This window comes from Pavona decussata, unplaced genomic scaffold, assembly GCF_977016875.1.
Source record: "Pavona decussata unplaced genomic scaffold, jaPavDecu1.1 SCAFFOLD_339, whole genome shotgun sequence".
Taxonomy (NCBI): Eukaryota; Metazoa; Cnidaria; class Anthozoa; order Scleractinia; family Agariciidae; genus Pavona; species Pavona decussata.
The window spans coordinates 304,035-322,506 of record NW_028145727.1 but is presented as its reverse complement, the minus strand read 5'-3'; the positions used below and the strand labels follow the sequence as shown (position 1 = coordinate 322,506).

General features: G+C 40.4%; 2 protein-coding genes across 2 annotated transcripts in view; both read right to left on the bottom strand.

Annotated features, from left to right (window-relative positions):
- Positions 1-1,655: 1,655 nt before the first annotated feature.
- Positions 1,656-10,028, bottom strand: LOC146453275 (monocarboxylate transporter 10-like). The gene is made up of 5 exons (XM_085096781.1): positions 9,700-10,028; positions 5,428-5,674; positions 4,428-4,761; positions 3,285-3,654; positions 1,656-2,851 (listed from the first exon to the last, which is right to left on the bottom strand). Exons 1-5 carry the CDS (start codon positions 9,905-9,907, stop codon positions 2,430-2,432), a joined length of 1,581 nt encoding a protein of 526 aa, XP_084952907.1. The 5' UTR covers positions 9,908-10,028; the 3' UTR covers positions 1,656-2,429.
- Positions 10,029-13,572: 3,544 nt separating this feature from the next.
- The window catches only part of LOC146453274 (centrosomal protein of 63 kDa-like), a 38,145-nt gene continuing 33,245 nt past the window's right edge, over positions 13,573-18,472 (bottom strand). The window contains exons 22-24 of the mRNA XM_085096798.1: positions 16,931-17,091; positions 15,969-16,132; positions 13,573-15,236 (exon numbers count right to left, since the gene is read on the bottom strand). Coding sequence (XP_084952924.1) covers positions 15,081-15,236; positions 15,969-16,132; positions 16,931-17,091 — 481 coding nt within the window. The 3' untranslated portion in view covers positions 13,573-15,080. The remainder of the gene's footprint in view (positions 15,237-15,968; positions 16,133-16,930; positions 17,092-18,472) is intronic.

The following is an 18,472-nucleotide window of genomic DNA, read 5'->3' as shown; positions in this document are numbered from 1 at the left end:
AGAGGGGTAATTGTTTGACATTTTGTCATGCGAACTCTGGCTAGTTGCTTTTCGCTGAGTAGAATTATGGGGTGGTGTAATGAATCCATCAAACAAGAAGTTGTTATGAATACCGCTGTACTGATGAACCGTGGTTTGTTGAGAGCTCATGCTGTGAGCTCATACTGTGAGCGTTTCTTGTAGCCTCGGAGATAGATAGAATAAATAAACTTGTTCACGCGGTTGGTTGATTGATTGATCGATCGATATATTGTTCAAAATTAATTTATATCTGCGAACGATGCGGGAGGGGGGACCATATAAAAATAACGTGGTGATCGTCGGAAATTTAAAAAAAACAACTCCTGAAAGGTACCAGATTCTGTTTTATGAGCGTAGTCTGAATTACCCCTAAGAGGTACCAAATCAGTTGAGTGACATTTACATCCTCCACTAGCTTCCTCTCATATTTTTCGGCTCAATACCCTAAAAGGCGAGAGAAGAAAAAGCACAAGACAGCGCTTGCTTTCGTCAGCGTGCAGCTCACTTTTCTAGTTTGCATAATGTTACCGTCACCTTGCGCGCGTGATCCAAGGAAAATAGTGCGGCTGCTCGCAGTTTAAGCTTTAAACGACCAACTTCGATATATCAAAATTTTTGCTTGGCTACGATGCAATGTCAATGTAATTTCTGTTATCTTATTCCCCTACGCCTCGTAGACAAGCTAGAATTTTAATATATAGAAATTGGTCTATTGACCACTCAGAGCGAGCTCATTACATTAGTTCTGTTATAACGCAGAACTGGGCATTTCATCCCTTAAGGTGGGGGTTCACCTGAAAGCCGTTTTCACGCCGCTTAAAATCGGTCAAATGGAAATATCTCGTTTGCATTTCAAGCAATACAAAAACTCTCCATTCATAGCACAAATCAATGATTTGGGGTGTTTTATGAATTTTTGGGTGATTTTTAGGTATATTTGGAAGGAAATAATTTTTCTTGAAGGATTGGTAAAATTAAAAGAAATAAGAAATGTTGAAGATTTAGTGAAGTTTTAAAATAAGAATTTGTAGTTAATAATTAATAGACGGATACCAAGTTAGTCCACTAGCAACCTGGGGTGCTCTTGCGTGGTTATCGACTATCTGCTAGTGTTCCAAAAATCATTTTCTTTCTTCTGTCCATTCTTAAAACCTCTTCAAATTTCACTCAAATTCAGGTAGAGCCCCGCCTTAAAGATTTTCCATGTTACACGGGACACCCATTTCGACCATAGCGGACACACGAAGAAACACCTATTCCAAAGTTAAACTATCTTTATTCATAAATTTAAGCCTCTGTAAAAACTCTTCTACAAAATCACCCTTTGTGTATCTAAAGACCTCCCTAAAAACATGCATTATAAAGGTCGAAACTATATGGAATACCTCCAAGGTAGCTGAAACCCTTTCCACACAATACACTACTCCAAGTCAAATATCCAACACGAAAACCAAAACAACAACAAAACAAACACGCAAACAAACAAAAAAAACTTATTGATCTTCTCAAATTTTGACCAACACCCCTCATCTTCACTATCAGCTGACCTAAACGCGTACAGGAGGTATTTCATCTAACCATTATAATAATATAACTATCTCTTGGATTAAATTAAAAATCAACAACTTGGAAACGTTTCCATTTATAATCTCAGGAACTCTTAACATTTTTTTCATTTTTTTCTCTTTTGTTTTTTGTTTTGGGGGAGGGGGGTTGTTATTTTATCTTTTTTTTTTTCTGTTTTCATTCAACTTGACAAGGACGCTGACAAAAATCGATTACGTATTTTTGGTCAATAATAAATAATTACAGTTGTAATAAATGTCGTTTTTCCTGGTTGATTTCAACGTTAAGTTCGCAGGTGCAAGTTTCATTTTCAATTAACATCCGAAGACAAACGAAAGGCTACTGGATTAAAAGTCGTAGTAAAAAAACCCTTTATGTTGCCTTCCATTTTGCTTCAAAACTGTTACTATTAAGAAATATAGCTCAGAAAATTGCAAATGTCTTAACAAGTCTACGGCACAAAAGGTTCAACATGAACTTATCAAACGATAAACTACGGTCAAAAGACGATAATCGTTGTAGACGAGGACATTTTTTTCTTGCAATATTTTAGTTTGTGTCAAGTAGGAATAAATAAATAATGAGCACGCGGTGAAGAATTACCACATGTCAATGATACATGTCTCTTAATGTTTGTTGTGACTCTCGCCACTCGCGTGGCACGCGTTCATGAAGCGTGATCGAATTTGCGTGACCTGTCTGTCGTGACACAGTTCTCAGCAGAATGCAAATGACGTGACGTTTTGCGTTCAAATGTAGTTACGTTTAATGACCCAAGGAACTCGTTGAGCTTGTTGAATTCTGAAGAGGAGATCACGCAGCTTAAAACATTCTGCTTTCGCTCAGACTTGGGAAACTCTGTCTACTACCACAAGAACCTCTCTCCCTGGTTGCACTGGCCCAAACGACAGCAGGCTGGCCATGCTAGCGCTAGCGCGCATGCTCGCTCTCTTAGGAATGCCCCAATACCGGTCGAGATAAGATTGGCTCGGGGCTAGGTGCAAAGTACTGTTCAGTTGTTGACATGATCCCAGACTTGCTTTCGTTGAAGTTGTGGGGTTAGAGGAATCTGGCGAGCAGATACGAATCAAAGGCTTTTCAATGTCTTTTGAATGCGCAGTCTCCGCGCGGTCAGGTGTATCAGGTATAGTTTCTTGTGGCATGAGGGCTGGTACGAGGAAGAGAATACACGTTGCGACTGTGGAGCATGCGCCAGCGACATAGAAAGCGATTTGGTAAGACTGGGAAAGATCGTATATCACACCTGCGGAAAAGAGTGAGATGATTAGTTCAACGATCGAAATTCAGTTTCGTCTTTTAAAATTAATGTTGCAAATGTTGTAGGGATAGTTCTTCTAAGAATTTAGAGGTACATCGTGTCAATGATGATTTTCTCCATTACCATCCCGATGAAAATTGACAAAATTGATAAAGTATGATTTCTGGCCAAATAAAAAATCGATACCTTCGAAACTGCGGTCACCTGCAGCAATTCCCTATTTTAATGGTTCTAAATTTGGAGTACGTGGATGAAATGCTTTGATAATGCAATCTTTAAAACTGGGACTAACTTTTGAAGTAACGGATAACATCCTCAAGTGGAACAATCCAAATGACAGTTATTGAGCTACGCTTCTCTGTTTTCTTGCTTATTATGCTGTACAAGTTCTAACTTCACGTAAAATCGTAAAATTTACCTGCAAGAGGCGGTCCAGCAATAGAGGTGATAGCCATGAAGAAGAATTGAACACCGATTCCGGCAGAGACTTTGTCCACACCAACAATATCAGCACAAAGAACGGCCAAGAGAACCACATAACAGCCATCAAACACACCGAATACCACCATATAAACGACAAGACCAGCGTAGCTCTTCGTTAGCGTACTCAGCGTATTGGCAACACCAATAACCAGCATGGCTATCTGGAAACAGTACAGCCGGTTCACTCTCGGGTGGTCGCCGAGTTTGCCGAAGAAGAGCCGACCGAAAGTCGATCCTACTGACATCATGCCAATAAGTGTCGAGGACTGTGAATTTGGTATGCCGCACTCTTCGGCGTAGGCTGGCTGTTGGGAAGAAAAGGAAAATTTGCCTTAATTTTACTGTTTCTAACACGAATGGCCGTTTACACTAGAGACCCATCATCCGTATGGGCTAAACTTTAATAGGAAAATAACATTTTGTTTGTTTGCTGTCTGGTAGTTCGTCTACAGTGTATTATAAAGACAGACACGAGGCGGATTCTAATTAGACGATTTATTAGCCGTAATCCGTTTAGCCTCCCTCGCTCAGGCGCTCTTTTAGCTCGTCATGCAATCTTTCTTCCCGAAAGACTGCGTGACGAGCCAAAAGAGCATCTGCCAGGGAAGCTATAACCCGTTTATCTCTGCATTTTTTAATAGCGACCAACTATGAGACAAATAACCAGCCTAACTACGCATTGTTTAGCCAAATGCGAGCCAGACGTACGATTTTGTAGTATGAAAATCCATTAAGAAGTTTGGACGGTCAATGATTGTAATGCGTTACTTCAGATCCCGAAAGGGTTATGTCCACGGTTTATTTGACTTTCAAAATATTCTGCCAGTGCCTAGATAACAAGACAGACCGTATTTTACGATAGTTCCTTTAGTTCACGAACGCGCATTGCTTGTGCCCAGGAAACAGAGCTCGATTTGAGAAGAAACCCGTTTGTATCACTCGCTCGTTTGTGCTCTGTTCACCACTCGGAATTTTGGATCACCCTCGCGCTGTATGATAACAAAGAGACTTCGGTCAGTCTAAATCTTATTTCAATACCTGGGTGCGCACCGAGAAGCTGTTTGTAAAGATCACTTACCAAATGCACAAAAGGAACGAAGTAACCCATCATAAACGCGCTCAATGCAATACACCAAACCAGGAACGCTTTATTCTTGAACACCGAAAAGTCGAACATTGGCGGCCGTTTCGGTTTCTCTGTTTCTTCAACTCCCTTCTCCACCTCCTTGTCGGTTTGACTGGGGACTCTGTAAAGCAAGGAGCCGATGGTGCATAAACACAGCATCCCAGCGAGCACCCGTGTGGAGTTGGCCCAGCCAAGATAGTTCACTGTTAGCTGCATAACGGGACCCATGGCAATAGTTCCCACGCCACTTCCGGCCGTCACGATACCGTTTGCAAGACCGATGCGCCTGAAACAACAGAGATAAGCATCTGTGAGTGAGAGAGAAGCGCTAAAGCGCATAGAAGAAAACATAGTAGCAAAAAAGACGGGGAAGAAAGGATTAAACAGGAATTAAGCGCATGACCCATGCGATACCGGTGTAATTTTCTTACCAACTGACTTACCCAACATACAAGGAGCTGGTCATTTTTGTGAGCTCTTACTAATTCCACAGATGGTGAATAAGTAGAAGTGGATATGAAAAAGTCTCACCCATCTGGCCATGTCCTTTACATCCGCTAGATAAGTGAAAAACCTCTTCCATGTCATTTAGATACCGGCACATCGCTCTACAGTACCAACTAAGCTATCTATCGGTCTGTGGGCAGGTCATTTGCACGTTCGTATTGTACTTTTATAATCATGATGAATAAATGGAAGAAGATATGTAAAACGATCACTGACATGTGAACTGCAGGCGAACGATTAAAGAGTGAAACATTCCGACTTTCGCAGTGGTTTTAGCGACTGCTGAAGTTGGCCTGTTCAATGCACAATTACAGTCAAGTTGACAATTGTTGAGACTTTCTTATGTGTCCAACTTTTCGGTGATGGCACTTTGATATTTGTTATTGCAGTAAAGCGATCTGATGAAGTAATGTTTATCTAGTAAATGCAGAAGTTATCGTCTCACCTGGAAAACCAATAAGGAAGTGACCGAAGTGTTGGCAAGTAACTCATGCTCGCCCCAATCCCCCACAAAACTCCAAAAGTGACGTAAAGACGATGGACGTCAGACACAAATGACGATAAGACAAACCCCAAAATTCCTAGCAAACCACCAACAAACGCAACTACCCGGCATCCTACGCGCTCACACAGTGCTGACGTCACTGGAGCAAACAGGAACATCATGCCAAGGCCAATTGAGATAACCCAGGCTGAAAAAAAAAAACACCACAAAAATTTAAAAAAATAATAATTAATAGCGATTTTCTTTTGAGAACATAGCCTGAGTATCAAGCTTTTCGAGGAGGGAAAGGAAGCGGGATGGAGATGGGGGGAAGAGAGAGGAACGGGAAAATGCTCTCCTCTTCTCCTCCCCCCCCCCCCCCCCTCTACTCCTCCTCCCAATAGGATCGGAAGGCCTGATACTCGGTTGTTGCGAACACAGCAAAAGCGTTCATTGCTTTTGAATTTATGAAAAAACAAAACAAACAAACAAATAAAAGCGCGTGAGGTACTCGGAAATTGCCTCATCATATCCTCATCCTCTGTACCGCACCTGAATGATTTGAATAAACACGTCTTTCCGGTAAAGCCTTATTATAAACAATGCGTTTAATTAATATGGGGACGGGTTTTTATGCCAGTGAATAAGGTAATTGAGAAAATTAAAGGTAATATGTAATGGTAAAGCTCGGCCTCTGTCACAAAACAGCACTCTTAAAATGTTGAAAACGTGACCAAACGAACTGAAGTTTCCATTGCTAAGTTACCACAAAATCATCTGCCCGAAGGCCAAGATCAAGTTCAAATGCTAATCAACAGCATTTGACGGCCACGAAGTAACTTTCTACCTGCCTCCAGCCGCGGCACGAAAGCCGTTTTGCCGGCTTCCCAAAGCCTTCAAACTTTAAAAGAAAACGGAGCGAACTTAAGAGGGATTTTCACGCTAGAAAGAGAGATACATTTGCAGTTACCGACAAAGCACAATCCAGTTTTACTTGTGAAGATCGTACGTGCTCAGATGTTTATGAATAAATAATACCGGCAAACATGGCAAGTTCAACTTGTAGGGGCGTCACACTTTAAACAGTAAAGCCAACAAAGCCAAACCTCCGAAATGACAACTAGAGTGCGACACTTGCTTTATCAATTGCACTACTGATGCTAACGAAAAAAAATCTCTAAAAGTCATCGAGGCATATAAGGGCAGACATGACGTAAAAAGCTTATAACACAAATCGCTGAGTTGCACATAATTCACGAGATTTGATTAAGGAAACATTTGCCAGTTCTTTGTTTGAATTATTTTATAAACATGGGATTTTTTTTCTCGAGAATTTCGGGCACGCCAGAAAAAAAAAATCTAATGAAATTAAGGTTTTAAAACTGAAACGAGACCAAACGATAAATATTTTATTGTACAGGATGTTGGCACAGATTGCGCGAGTGTGATTTGATGTTTCCGAAGAGGAAATACTTTACAGGATCAACGGACTGGTTTGATGCGGGCAGACGGAACTCCACCTCACAGCGAACTTTGTTCTTCGTGTCATTTACAGAGAGGAGTTGTTCCAAGAGAATGTATAGTGGACAAGAGGATTTTTTATTTGTCACTTAGTAACTCTTCGAAACTTATGCTCGGCTTTTTAAAAACAAGATCAAAGATGAGAAGAAGATTACTTTCCCTGGATCGACCATCTGTAATCCTCTTAGAGTAAGTTTGGTACCAGATATCGAAGGAGACGACACCTACAGACACACCCCTCATCCGCCCTCAAACTCAAAGCTTATGTTTCGTCTCGTTTCACAGTGCGAAATGTACCGCTTGTGGAGAACGCGTGAAAGTGGCAAACAAAATATTAACCTGCGATCAGGCGGTTTTTTTTTTTCGGAGATGTAGGGACGGAAGTATGATCGCAGGTTAACAAAATATAAGTCTTCCTTACTGCATTCTTTCTTGCACACAAATAGAAATTGATTCTTTCCGGCCACAAAACCTTGGCAGTACTTCCTCAGCAACCTTTTTAAATACACGTACGCTTCATTGCCGCGGTTTACGCCATATAAAATATGTCAATTAAGAGCTAACACTCGTTTATTTTGCCTTTTTGGGGCTTCCATTTTATGACATTTGATAAAACCGTAAAATATTAGCGGAAAGAGAATAAGTTTTCCCCAAGCCTCAAAACGGCATATTGTGCACACATGAAAAATGCAAAGTATCAGGTCTCACAGACGGCCTTGTAAAACGAACCTAGTTCTCGACCAAGATGAAAATAGCCTGGCGAAAAGAAAAAAACTATTTTAGTGGTGAACAATGAATTACACTGTAGCCACTCGAAATCAAGTCGAGCGCGTCCTAAACTCCTTCCATACGTGCGAAATCTGTAGAGTACACAATTGCAAAATATAAGCCTACGTAAGATAAGCAGCATGATTGATTGACATGACTTGAAACATAGGTCTGCAAAACAAATATTGCAACACGTAATGAGCTCTCCTGCAGAACAAACGCGCCAAATTGCCGAGAAGTAAGGTTATATAACAGTTTTAATTTCGAGCAATCGCTCGAGTTCTTTCATCTGTACCGCAATTGCAATCATCAGTGGAAGCCTTCCCTTATTTTTGGATTTGACCTCTTGACCAGAACAAAAGTATTGAATTTCTCAAGAAAGCTAAAAGCATGCACTATAAACTGGGATATGAGGAGTATCCACAGAGGCTACTACAGAACGAAAACATTCTGCGGAGAGAAGGTCTGCAATAAAAATCCAAGATACATCTTACAACTGGAAGAAGGCCAATTAAAGGGCTTTAATATAAGGCTTGCGCTTGCAAAACATGATTGAAAGTAACCGAGAAAAGCTTTCATTAGACAAGAGTTGTTAATCTCTCAGCGATTTGAATATGAATGAGAAAGTTGTTTTTGTGACATGCAAATCAAACTTTGCACGACCCGGAATATCAGCGAGCTTGAAAAAAAACGTTTTATTAAGAAGTATCCAAGGCCATGACGTGCAGATAAGCGTGCAAATATATCCGGGAAACAGTTCGTTGTTAAGTTTTTTAATACCATGCAATTAAACACAACAGATCGCACGAGCCATCATAAGCTTGTTTACTTTCCTGGAGCTTTTTCCAATATGCAAAATTGCCAAGGTCAGTAAAGTTACAAGACATGATTCGGAAAAAAATTACAAAATAAACGACTTGTTTTGCAGGTAGTCTGTGGATTTTGCGGAGACGCTCTCCCTGGACATTGAAAAGTAATTGGTTTGCGGTTAAAATTCAACAACATGCAGCGAAAACGAACATTGTACAAAAATAGACCATTCATTTACATGTACAGTGTCCGGAGTACAAAAGGTCCCTGTGCGCTGTTCTGCATGTCAGCAGGGAGCGGAAATGTCGCAAGAACGCCAGAAGAAGTGTAAAATACTCCAAACCGAAAGTACGAGATGCAACTTTCAAGCCAAGTGCGCCGGAAAAACGGAAACTTGCGTCTTTTGTAATTTCCTCAGCAGTTGCATTCAGCCGGGTTAAGGTCCAAAATTTGCATATGGCAAATTCACTTCCGGTAATTATTCTATTCAAAGAAAAATCTGTCAAATACAAGCAAGTACAACGAACGCAACGTTTTTTTTTCCTTCATGTTTTCAGCTCCTAAACGGCCGAAGACTTTCCAGTGGAATCAAGTTAGCTTCAGCAAGAAATTAGGAACACCGGTTTTGAATAAATACCAAAAATCGAAAACATTTCAGAGCTCGCGCGAAAGGAATATAACTGTATTGACAGCAACAACATCAATACCAGTCGAAAGTTAACTTTGTAGCTCTAGGAAAACCGGAAAGTTAAACTTTGGAGGGATAACCCGTTTAAGTTGAAATCTAATTTTGGCGTTGTTGATTTAAATCATCGAAATTACTGGATGGGGTCGCACATCCGGTGAAATTGCAGTCGGTTTCAAAAATAATTTTTGGAATCTGTTTTATCCATTAAGCCGGTTTGCATGGCAAGAAAATTTCACGAATCACCAGAAAACGCGCCATCGGAACAATTTTAAACTGATACAGAGGAATGAGCCACAAATTTGTTATCCATTGGTTATTTAGATAAACAAACTCTGACTGGTGGTTGAGACTCGAATTCGAAAGGAACTCCGCGGCCGGTACTTCTAGTTATGTTATCAAGGTAATAGAGCCTTCGGGGTGGCTTGGAAGAAATCGAAACCACCTACCTGTTTCTCCTTTACTTGTTTTGAATTCCTGCAACAAAGCTTTGTACAGGATGCCTGAGTGATTCTGCAGACCCAGCACAACAAACTGAGCTATAAATCCCGCAAGGCAGACAAACCAACCCCAGCCACCTTCAGGAACGTCCGATCGGACGACAATTTCCACATCCACTTTCTCGATTTCCTTGCTTTCTTTGTTATTCTTTCCCATGATCTTTGGATTTCTTGAAATGTCTTCAGACGAGAGCTGTGAGACCTGAAAATGTGATGTTTTAGCGCGCTCTCCTTCTTCGCGTTCCGTTCTACCAGCGAGCAACTTTCAGGTGATGAAAATTTTTTTTCTGCGGAGCCTTCAGATTGGCATATGACGTAATCGACACCTTGGGGGCCAACACGCCTTGCCATTGGCTAAAATTATGGCATGATCAATTCAGAAATAACAAGGCAGAACCATTGTTTTCTTGTCAAAAACAACTTTCATCCAATCGGCAGTCAGAAACCGCAAAGCTGTACAAAAGCTTTGCGATAAGAGCTCACGAGTTTTTCATGTGACCGTAGGTAAACATGTGTTACTCAAGGAAGACAGAAGCACATGGGGCCTTGTTGAGGAGGTTGAAATCAAGGCTGAATAGTTGATTTGAAAAGCTATAATTTATCTAGGTAGCACTGGGAAAAGTACCTGCTTGGACTTGTTTTTTGTGTGGTGTGACGTAGAAAAACACGACCCGCTGATTGGTCAAGTTTTACATAAACAATATCTTGATGATAAGCACCTTTTGGTTATACGTTATGGGTGATATGATCGATGGAGCAGAAACCTGTCTAGTGCTAATTTTTAACACTTGCATTCGTTTCTTTTTTCGGAGCTGGGGTTTTTCCCTACAAAGGGAAAACGCTGATTTCGTACAAGCTGACCTTTTTCGCTCCGCACCAGTAAAAGCATTTTTCTTCATAAATTATTCATTAAAGCTGTCACGAAAACAGAGCCATATTAAAATGAGTGTTTTGTTTGCGACTCAGTGTAATTTGACTCGCTAAAGATGACTGCTCTTTCTCAAGTTTTGAGAATTTCACAGCGGACGCCTGAACGAACGAAACGAACACAAAAATAGCTTGTTGATAGAAAAACAGTTCCGTGTTGTTTAATTATTTCGCTTTGTCATTCAATGGGAAATAGAGAAAATTAAAGAAAAAAAAGGGGACTGACGAAATTTCAAAATGCTCGTTACTGTATTTTTGTAAAAAAACCATTAAATCCTTACAATTTTAACTGCTTACGGGCAGAAAATGTAACCAAACGATTTTCGCGCTGAAAATCACCTTGCATGAGTCGAGGGCACAGTAAAATGGCCCACAATCGAATGGCCGGTGAGATCTGAATTATTTAATCCACGGAAATTAAAGAGCACGTCAATGATGGATGCAATATGCAGCTTATTTCCAGTGACAGGTTTTTGGCTTCTTTCTTGGGTCATGAGGCGAGCGAAAACCTCTGAGCTTACATAGTAACAAAAAAATTAAAAAATTCAATTCAGTTCGTCTTGCTCGCAACCTGGACGCGGACGGGCGCTAGAAGGGTACGGTTCTGCCTTCTTATTTTGACTTCTTATGTCATCAAAGTGTTTTTTTTTTTGTTGTTTTTTGTTTTTTGTTTTGTTTTCCGAGGTATGCACAGGAAAAGGAAAATGATTAAATCATGACTGCCAAAGTCGGGAATCCGTGTTAGCTCTCTGACAACTTTTTTTTTTTTTCATGTTCATAAAATGTTTCATTTTTTGCTGTCTTCAAGTTTTTACTGCGGCAAAGATCAGTTCCTTGCTGTTTATAATTTATCATTTCTTATCAGCGCCCAATCGACCCAATCGTTCTTTTCAAAAATGGAAAAAAGTTTCTGATTTTAAATATTGCCTACTTCCCTTGTCCGAGTGCTGACAACTTTAATTTGCCCTGTTTAGTCATCGACGATTTTAATTTCGTGAACATGTGATAACCTCTCCTTCGAAAATGGCAGTCGCGGTGAAGAAACCCAGACGCCAATTAAGGATGGCTTACTTTTTACGTAGTTTTTTTCTCGGCTTTTCCGTTTTCTTTTCTTTTCTTATTAACGACCGACCTAATAAACTTTCTGGGGAGAGAAGACAATAGGAAACGATACATTTGATGGGATAGATTATACAAAGGTTCACTGAAACAAGTTTACTTCGATAGTTTTTCAACCCGAGTTAGCTCCAATTTTATTTTATTTCCAAATTAACCGATCTTTTTTCTGCAGAAACCAGATGAAAACAACTACGTATTAATTTGACATTCGTATGCGCGCGAAAAGTAGGCAATCATTAAAGATGCAAATGAATGTACGGTAGTTGATAAGTTGACAGAGCAAGCACGCGAATAAGCCGACGGATTTCTAAGTAGAATTATTATTCATCAAGGTTGGTTTCTGATCGCGAAAACGTAAAATTAAGTTATTACAAATCCAAGAGAAAGATAATACAATTTTTAGAGATTTCGTGCATACCAAGCTGCAAGGTGGTATATAATGATAACTGATAATATGCCCTTTGGACATCGATCCAATATGTGTGATAATTGACTCTGTGTTAAATTTCGTAGATATAAAAGAATCCTACATAGACTGTATCAGTAATTGTAAACAGTTTCGAATTTGGACTATTTGCGTTTCAAAGGAAAGATAACAGAGTATTGTTCTACCTACAAGAAACAAAAACTGATGAAAGAAAAATGCGGGACGAAACACAGTATCAAATTGAATCAAAACACTGACCAGCCAGTGTTATGCAAATTTTTATCTTACAATTAAAAATATCTCATTACTTGCACCCACTTTCCAATGCCAAACCAATACCAAAATACTATTTTTCACTTTTTAGTTACATCCCGCTGCAAAAAGAATTACGCATAGTCCAATGTCGTGGTAAATCCACAGGGCGCCCACACAAACTATGTGACCGTTTGTATATTTGAATTTATAGAGGCAATGTATGGGAATATCGAAAATCCTCGTATTATCGTACTAGATTGCGATAGATATTCTCATTTAACATCAAAATAAACGTAGTTTTACCTTAAATGTTGTGTGTTGTCGTTCCTGAGGTTGAAGACGGCGATTTTAGCCATTTGAAGGGTTCGGCGTTGAACGTTCACTCGAGCGTAATAGAAGAGTGAGAAGCTCACTCTTCTATTACGCTCGAGTGAACGTTCAACGCCGAACCCTTCAAATGGCTAAAATCGCCGTCTTCAACCTTAGGAACGACAACACACAACATTTAAGGTAAAACTACGTTTATTTTGATGTTAAATGAGAATATCTATCGCAATCTAGTACGATAATACGAGGATTTTCGATATTCCCATACATTGCCTCTATAAATTCAAAATACAAACGGTCACATAGTTTGTGTGGGCCCCCTGTGGTAAATCCAGTGTTGCCTAGACCCTCTACGGCTTCTTACCAGGCCCTCACGATAAATTCGTTTCGGTGACGTAACCGAGCCACGTGGTTCGAGATGAAAGAGAGAGGACTAGGAACAAGGCAACATCCAGCGAAAAATCCAAGCCGAACGCCCCTATCGCCAGCAGACAGGTGCCTGTTTGTTCCAAATGAGCACAATCTTTTGGTTATTCTAGTCAACACAATTCTTGGGATATATCCAGAATATTTATGCGAAGGACTCTTCTAGTTTGCTCATCTTCGAAGTATTACGAGAATGTTGGGTGATCCCGCACACTTCTCTTAGATCAGGTGATCACGACAAATTTCCTTTGTCTTAAAAACCTTCCACCATTCTTACTATGACAACAGTCACCCAGACAGAAGCTATCGAGATGGGATTAGAAGGCAAAGCAGGATTGATAAAAAAAGGTCTTTTTATTCAATGTTCTGTCAGCTTGTATCTCGAGGTTAAGGTTGCTTAACATACACTCTACCAATGTCTACAAGTTCAAATTCCACATTCTCTTGTTAATTATTACGACCATTATGAAATCTGTGAAAGCTGGGGATGTGGAAATGCTTCCACTTTACCACCAGCGTTGCATCTGGTGCATGGACAAAAATATACAATAAGATACATGAAGCGATACAACTAGCCAAGAAATAATAAATTCAAGGAGTGAAAACTTGCATTTGCACAAATACTATACAAGAATGAAATGCTCGATTGTAATATGACTATGCCTTAACTGATATCCTTTGAGTACAAAAAATATGCGCATGACAAGAAAATTGGCGTATAAAACAGGGCGATACCGGAATAGTTCGGGAAGCCTGGTCAGTCCTGAGTCTGACTAGTTCTCATGCAATGGTCGTTGCATGAGAAAAGTCAAAAGTTTGGTGCATTTGGGTTGTAGTCTACAAGCATTTGGGAACAGCGGATTAATTCTGCGGCAACTTTACTTCATGTAGCACCGGTCGCCAACCTCAAGGTAAAAGATTCCCGTGATTTTTCTCGTTCCGGGTAGACACTAAAGAATTGGCCGCTACTGTAATCTCTCTCCAGGAGCAGCCCGCTGCCCATACAGATTGAACTGCAGTCAACCTCGTTCCCAGGGTCTCCCCTCTTCTCCGGGAGACGGGAAGAAGAGAGACCCTGGAAACAAGGCTGGTACTGTCGCCTGACGCCGCAGCCATCCAATTCTGACAAATGGTTAACAAGGCACGGAACAACTTAGGTAACAACGCTAATTCAAAAGCTTCCGTATTGGCATTGCATAGCGGTGCCATACGACAGGTGCTTTAGCTGGGCCCACCTTTGTCAACTTTAAAACGACGTATATTTATAAATATAGATTGCTGAATTGCATACAAATACAGCACAGAAAATAAAAATAATGAAAAACATCGACTTATAAAACCAACTTTAGTGATAAATTCCTATCAATACACTCTTTTATGTTCACTTCTCAGAGATAGCAAACACTCAACAATGGAAATGTCATATTTAGCTCCTTTATGATAAAACCACTATAAGCTGACTAAGAAATAACACATATATGGAATTCGTACTCGAAAACGTACGGGTTGCCTGATGGTGGGCCTATCATAGACAACTGCCCAACCCTGGTGTAACAGAAAATGGTGATATCTAGAGAATGTCTTTCGATTTTCTCTGACAACGTGGTGAAACTAAAAATATTGACAAAGCAATTTACGTAATTATGCACACATGTCGAAAAAAAATCACGTAACCTTGCTACGACGCGTTTCAATGTAAGTCAAACTTCACTCAATAAATTATATCGTTTGTTTTTGCACACAATAAATTATTTCGTTGTTTTTGTTTTCACACAATAAATTATTTTGTTATTTTTGCGGTCCTTTACCGCACATTTTAACTGCTGACACATGCAAACCTTTGAACGTTTCACGTGTACTTCTGTATAATATAGTCAGTGTTAGTTTTCAAGTCTGCTATTCTTCGGTCCAGAATTCGTTCCAGTTCTTTTTCCCGACGGTTCTCTTCTGCCAAGAAATCAGACGTGATCGAGGAGCGCCTAGCACCAACTGGGGTAGCGGATCTCTATGAAAGAAAGCAGACGAGAACAATTAAATCTTACATATATTTGCTGTGCCAAAGGGATAATAGGCTGATTTAGCAACAGAACAGGAACGTCATTTGAGGACGCGAGAGCGCGCGGAATAGTCTGGACGCGAGTCTATTTCGACTATATATGGGCATTCTTGATGCGCGCGCCGTTGTCAACTGACGTTCCCGTTCTGTTGCTAAATCAGCCTAATAATGATAAGGCTTAAAATGTCAGTTCTGGAATCTCTTTACGGTGGCCAAATTGATAGAACTAACATTTGTTTCCATTCCCCCACCGACGCAGCACCAAGCACCAACTATACCCCCAAGCATACACGATAGTATCACTGACCGAATGGTTTCATAAGAGGGCCTTCTTCGTTACCTACACAGTTCATCATGAACAAGATGGACCCACGAAATGTGACGTTCACTTTATTAGTGTTTGTTGTTATCTTTCTCACAAGATTCATATAATAGGGCTGGATTGCGCACTTAATGCAGTCACATAGACTGCTGTGTGGATTTTGAATAAACGATTTGATTGATTGACTGACTGACTGACTGATTGATTGATTGATTGAAGGAGCAAGAAATTTCAATTACTATAAATCAGAAACACCTTCCGCCCCGGCTTCGATTGTGTGACCAAAACTCAGCCAAAAATTGCACCAGGTGAAATCAGAATTGCCTAGGACTGCATGTGTGACCAAAACCAAAAGTTACCTCAGAATCCGAGTAAGCTGGGTCTGCAGCAAGTTCAGCGTACGTCAGCGCCTCAGTATCCGTGTACCCACTGGTTGTGCTGGTGTGGCTCATGTCTACGGGCCTTCTGGGAACATACTCAGGCAGGGTCTTGCTTGAGGATGACATCAGAGGCTGAGGGGCACCTGGCGAGTTTGATTTAGGTACCAGTCATTCGTTAATCTAAATAGAGCAGTTTTTAAAGGGGCACTGTCACGGAGATTTCGCTGTATGTTGGTTAAAACTGCTCAATTATTTGACTAAGAACCTCTTTCCTAGCATTAAATTGCTCTTACAGTGCTGTGATGAAAACATGACTTGGTTTCTTCGAGGAAGAATAAACATGAAAATGAAATAGATAATAAGTACACGATGAAAATTCTCGGAAAAAATTTCCGAGCCCCCAGCAGGAATCAAACCCACGACCTTCCAGTTACTAGTCTGGATGCTCTAATCACTGAGCTATGGGTGACTCATGTGGTGAGCAGGTCACAGGCTTGGGGTTATAAGTCTCAGGACTTCGCATCTCGCGAGTACACTGGACACTCATCATATGAGCAACACGCTAAATTGTCTGCATCTCGCAAGCGCATTAAATAAGTGTTGTGACACTTAGTTAGAGATTTAGCGAACCAGCCAGCCACCCAATGCTATGAGCCCATGACTTTCATAGCATTAGGTGGTTAGCTGGTTCGCTAAGAATAAACATCAGTTTTTAGCAATTTTTTTCCAAAATTTTCAGAAAGAACTTGAAAAAATTGGCAATCCTTTGGGGCGTAAACAAAAAACACGTTGAGAAACATTGAAGTTAATCATTAAACGCTTCTACAGCAATCTTCTCACTTTCTGTTTGCACCAGTCTGCGGCCTGCATGCATTTCTTCGGAAAAATTAAAAATAAAGCGCAGCTTACGACAAAAAGGAGAGAAGAAAGAGTGTCTTTACCATTAGCTCCATGCTCCACTGAGGTTACATCGCTCTTCAGTCGTTCATTCTCAGTTTGCAGAGTGTGCAGCTGTGTCTCGTATTTTCTTATCGTGGTTTCAAGACGAGCTTCTAACGACGCTACTTTGCGGTCAGACTCTGAACGGAGCTCGCTATGACGCCTGTGGAAAAAAAGAAAACCAGAAATGTTTTGTCGCATAAAACCGCAAACGTTCGATAACAAGAACACTCAAGCTTTCGAACAACAGGGTTGCTAAACATTCTTTGCCACAGGACTACCCACCAAACACGTAACTCGGCGGAAAATTGCAGAGTGAATGACAGCAAAAAACACCTGTGTACACGATCACGGCCCTTTTCAAATTAGCTGCCTTGTCTGCAATATTAATAGTGCACAGGCTAGTTTTCCACCTTTTCCAGGGTTTAATAATAACACTACAATGTACGGCCTCAGGTTAATTAATAGTGTTTTAACTACATTGAATCGAATGTCTTTTAAGGCTGCCACAAGAAAAATTACGTTTTCTGTATGAGTAGTTGTGTTCGACGTAGAAAGAACGCATTCCTAATACAGATTGGAGTCGAGATTGTATGGGACAACGTTGATTGTCGGAATGAATGGATGGATCTTGGGACGCGTATCTGGCATCCCCCGCAGATTTGCAGGGACGGATGACATCATCACAAACTTGGCAAAGGAGAGAGAGCCTGGGATCGAGATCATCGAACGCACTCCCTAATCTTTGATTATTACTAGTTTTAAAATTTGTTAGCGCTGTAAGTAGTTTGCCTCGGCAAATTAGCTATTATTCCGGCCCTAGTCTGTCATGAGGTTAATATTCATTCATTTCGTCGGGTTTGGCGATGGAGTGCGGACTCGATTCCCCGAAAGGCGGCTGGCATTGGGACCAAAAAACAAATAAGGCACTTTTTCCCTCAAGCAACTTTACATCTAATATACAGAGCTCTGATACAACCACACTTTGATTATTGCAATACTGTTTGGCGAAACTGTGGGATGAATGCGCAATAAGTTACAAAAACTACAAAAATAGACCAGCCCGTACTTTGACTTTCTCAAAATATGATGCAGATGCTGCTTATTTGTTCAAACTCCTTGAGTGGAAGAACCTAGCACGCCAGCAGCAAATCTAAAGAGCTACGATGGTTATAGATCTCTACACAGGTTGGCTCCAGACTATATACGTTCTAGATTTGAAAAACGAGAAAGTGCATATAACGAAAGGGACCCTGACAATAAACTCAATGTTCCATTACCGCGCACAAACTACTACAATAATAGCTTTAGTTACAGTGGTGCCACGCTATGGAACAGCCTTTCATGCGACGTAAAGCAAGCTGAGAACCTTGGGCAATTCAAACGTGAAAGGCACGGCATTTGTGGAAAGCAGCTGTTTATTAGTTTTTATATCAACATCGTTTATTAGTGAATTATTATTATTATCTTTGTAACGATTTATTTAGTTGCAGCTGATGAATTGTCCGTAATAAAGATAAAATAAATTAAGTACACTGTTTTAC